General features: G+C 55.9%; 1 protein-coding gene across 1 annotated transcript in view; it reads left to right on the top strand.

Annotated features, from left to right (window-relative positions):
• The first annotated feature begins 168 nt into the window (after positions 1–168).
• CCDC94 (coiled-coil domain containing 94) overlaps positions 169–3469 on the top strand; it is a 17411-nt gene continuing 14110 nt past the window's right edge. Inside the window, exons 1-5 of the mRNA XM_014949668.1 lie at positions 169–248; positions 853–953; positions 1257–1401; positions 1739–1873; positions 2201–2382. Of these exons, the coding sequence (XP_014805154.1) occupies positions 225–248; positions 853–953; positions 1257–1401; positions 1739–1873; positions 2201–2382 (587 nt within the window). The 5' untranslated portion in view covers positions 169–224. The remainder of the gene's footprint in view (positions 249–852; positions 954–1256; positions 1402–1738; positions 1874–2200; positions 2383–3469) is intronic.

Genomic DNA, 3469 nt, shown 5'->3' with positions numbered 1-3469 from the left:
CCTCCCCCGGAACCTCCTCTCCGGCCGCAGCGCGCCGGGGGAGTCATATGGGAGGTGCAGCTCGCTGACGGACGGCGGAGATAGCCAATAACAGGCGAGAAATAGCGGATCGTGGCTCGTCGCACCAATGAGAAGCAGAGAGAGGCGGGACTACAACCCGGAAGCGGGGAGCGGTGCAGGGGGCCCTTCCTGGCTGGTACCGGTGGGTGAGGGAGGTCGCAGCCATGTCGGAGCGGAAGGTGTTGAACGTGAGTTGGGGGGGGATCCCCCGGGTGGGGGATGCTGAGGAAGGGTCTGTGATCGCTGTGGGAGTCCCCAGGCCGGGCTGATTCCGGGGAGGGCTCCCTGATCGCTGAGCTTGGTCCCTAGGCCGGTGGTGCTGGGGAGTTCCCTGGGCGGTTGGGGGGGGCCTAAGGCTTAGGGGGGGGGTCCCAAGGCTTAGGGGGGGTCCCAAGGCTTAGGGGGGTCCCTGAGGGGACTCTCAGGCTGGTAGGGGGGCGGTTGGGGTGAGAATCCCCAGGCTGGCTCTCCTGGCAGCGCTTGGAGCGGGCTGCCAGGGGCTAAGAGGGTTAGGCCCTAAAATCATGCAAGGACTGGAGGGCCTGGGGGCAAGGATGGACAGACAGACAGACAGACAGCCACGCAGCAGGGCCTGGCTCTGGTGGGGAATGGTGGATGGGTTTTTGGCACCTGGAGACCAGCCCTGATTGATAGGGGCACGCTGGCTCCTGCTGTGTGATCAGGGAGCTGATCCCTGAGGCTGGTACGGCAGCTGGGAGCCTGCCCCTCACAGTTCACACTGCTCTGGGGGACTGTGCCCAGCACACACACGTCTCTGCTCTGTCTCTGTAGAAATACTACCCGCCGGACTTCGATCCTGCTAAGATCCCAAAGCTCAAACTCCCCAAGGACCGACAGTATGTGGTGCGGCTCATGGCCCCCTTCAACATGCGGTAAGAGGGGCTGGGCTGGTCAGAAGGAAGCAGCAGTAGAAGAGAGGAGTTTATTTAGGGATTGTTTCACCTCCTTACACTGCAGGGGAGCTGCTGTGACACAGACAGATGTGACACAGAGCAGAAGAAAAGGGGTGAGGGAAGAGATGTTGCGAGTGATTTTGGGGTACTGCATTTCCAAAGGAGAAAATAACCACCACTGAGAACCTGGACTGAAACAGCCTGAAAATCATTTGGATGTTTCTTGGTCTGTTTGTTCCCTTTTTTTTGATGTGTTATGGACTTTTCTGTCTCCTTTTCTAGATGCAAGACGTGTGGTGAGTACATCTATAAGGGGAAGAAGTTTAACGCCCGTAAGGAGACTGTTCAGAATGAGGTGTACCTGGGGCTTCCCATCTTCCGCTTCTACATCAAGTGCACGCGTTGCCTGGCAGAGATCACTTTCAAGGTGAAATATATTCTGTGTTTTCTGCGCTCTCGCTTTCTGGGGAGGCAGTGGAGTCTGTGGAGGAGGCTGGGTGCTGACTCCATGGAGAAAGGGTGTCCCAGCAAAGACCTGGCCTGAGTGTGTGCTTCCCTTTTCGTTGCCATTTGTAGTTCTGAAATGTCTCGCTCATCCAGCACATCAGCTGGAGCAAAACCAAAAAAGGCTTTGGGGGTGATTGTCTGCTCTGGGATGTGGATGAACTCAGGAAACTCTTGCGTGCAGCTCTGGAAGTGGCCACAGGATGGCTGGAGCAGAATTGTCCCAGTACAATGATTTTGTTGTCTTGTTTCTCCCTTAGACAGATCCCGAGAACACAGACTACACCATGGAGCACGGTGCCACTCGCAATTTCCAAGCTGAGAAGCTCTTGGAAGAAGAGGAGAAGAGAATGCAGAAGGAGAGGGAAGAAGAAGAGCTCAACAATCCCATGAAGGTACAAGAACGTGCCCTTCTGTGCAGGAGGGAAACCTCTCTCCTGTCCTGGCTGGCTTTCCACAGCAAAGCAGTGATTTTGTAGCCGTTGGCTTAGTTCTCTGGGGTCCTGAGGTATCGCTGGGCTCTGAGCAAGCAGGAGCTAACTCTCTGTCCTCAGGAGGTTTCCTCCTGTGCTGGAACTTGTGACAGGCTGCATCTCACTCCAGTTTTTCCTCCAGTTGATCCTCTTAGTGCTTCATGCCCCATACTGGGGTAGAGGCAGTGGTGGAGGTTGCTGGCAGGCTCTGCTACCTCTCTTAAGCCTGACTTCCCTCTGGTCACCCAGGTCTTGGAGAACCGAACCAAGGATTCCAAGCTGGAGATGGAAGTTCTGGAGAACCTGCAGGAGCTGAAGGAACTCAACCAGCGGCAGGCAAACGTGGACTTTGAGGCCATGCTGAAGCAATACAAGGAGTACGAGGAGGAGCAGAAGCGCAAGGAACAAGAGGAGGATGAGCAAGAGATTAAGTGAGTGGGTTGGAAGCACTCACAGGCGTGTGAAATTGGCTGTGCTGGCCCTGGCCAGGCAGGGCTACATCTTCCCCTTCCCTCAGCACCCCAAAAGCTCTTCAGAGACGGCCCTGCCAGAGTTCTCAGGAGTTGGGTAGGTGGGACATAGTCCTGAGCAGGCTGTGAGGAGACTGGGGACAGTTTATCATGGTAAAGTGTTTGGAGAGGTCCAGAGCATCTCTCTGATGAGGAAAGGCTGAGGGACTTGGGTCTTTTTAGTCTGGAAAAGAGAAAACTGAGGGGGGATCTGATCAACACCTATAAATACTGAAAGGGTGGGTGTCAGGAGGATGGGGCCAGTCTTCTCTCAGTGGTGCCCAGGGACAGGACAAGAGAGAAAGGGCACAAACTTGACCATAAGAAGTTCCACCTAAACATGAGGAGGAACTTCTTTCCTGTGAGGGTGGCAGAGCCCTGGAAGAGGCTGCCCAGAGAGGTGGAGGAGTCTCCTTCTCTGGAGACATTCAAACCCACCTGGACACGTTCCTGTGGGACCTGCTCTGGGTGACCCTGCTGTGGCAGGGGGTTGGAGGAGATGATCTCCAAAGGTCCCTTCCAACCCCGTATCATTCTGTGATTCTGTGAGGTGGAGGGGTTTTGGTTTCACTGCTGGGGAGACCTGGGTTGCTGCAGGGGCCTGACTCCCCGTGGGAAGTGTCCTCGTGTGGAGAGTTTCTGCAGCTCTCAGTGCTCTCGACCTTTGAGCACTGCTCGAAGGTGACATCTTAAAGACCACCTGAGAAGGTGGATCCCGTTGCTCTGCTGCTGAATTCCAGCTCCCCTTCTGGCAGACGGCGCGGTGCGGGGCCGGCACCGCTCGGGGTGGCGGTGGAATGGAGCCATCTCTAACCCTCCTCACGCCACCTCTTTCAGCCTGGAGAAGAGGAGGCTGAGGGGAGACCTCCTTGCTCTCTCCAACTCCCTGAAAGGAGGGTGTAGAGAGATGGGGGTCGGTCTCTTTTCTCAAGTCACAGGCGACAGGACAAGAGGAAATGGCCTCAAGTTGCGCCAGGGGAGGTTCAGGCTGGATATTGGGAAAAATTTT

Source organism: Calidris pugnax, unplaced genomic scaffold, assembly GCF_001431845.1.
Source record: "Calidris pugnax isolate Ruff unplaced genomic scaffold, ASM143184v1 scaffold173, whole genome shotgun sequence".
Taxonomy (NCBI): domain Eukaryota; kingdom Metazoa; phylum Chordata; class Aves; order Charadriiformes; family Scolopacidae; genus Calidris; species Calidris pugnax.
Note: the sequence above shows the minus strand (reverse complement) of the source record. Positions and strands in the feature narration are given on the sequence as shown.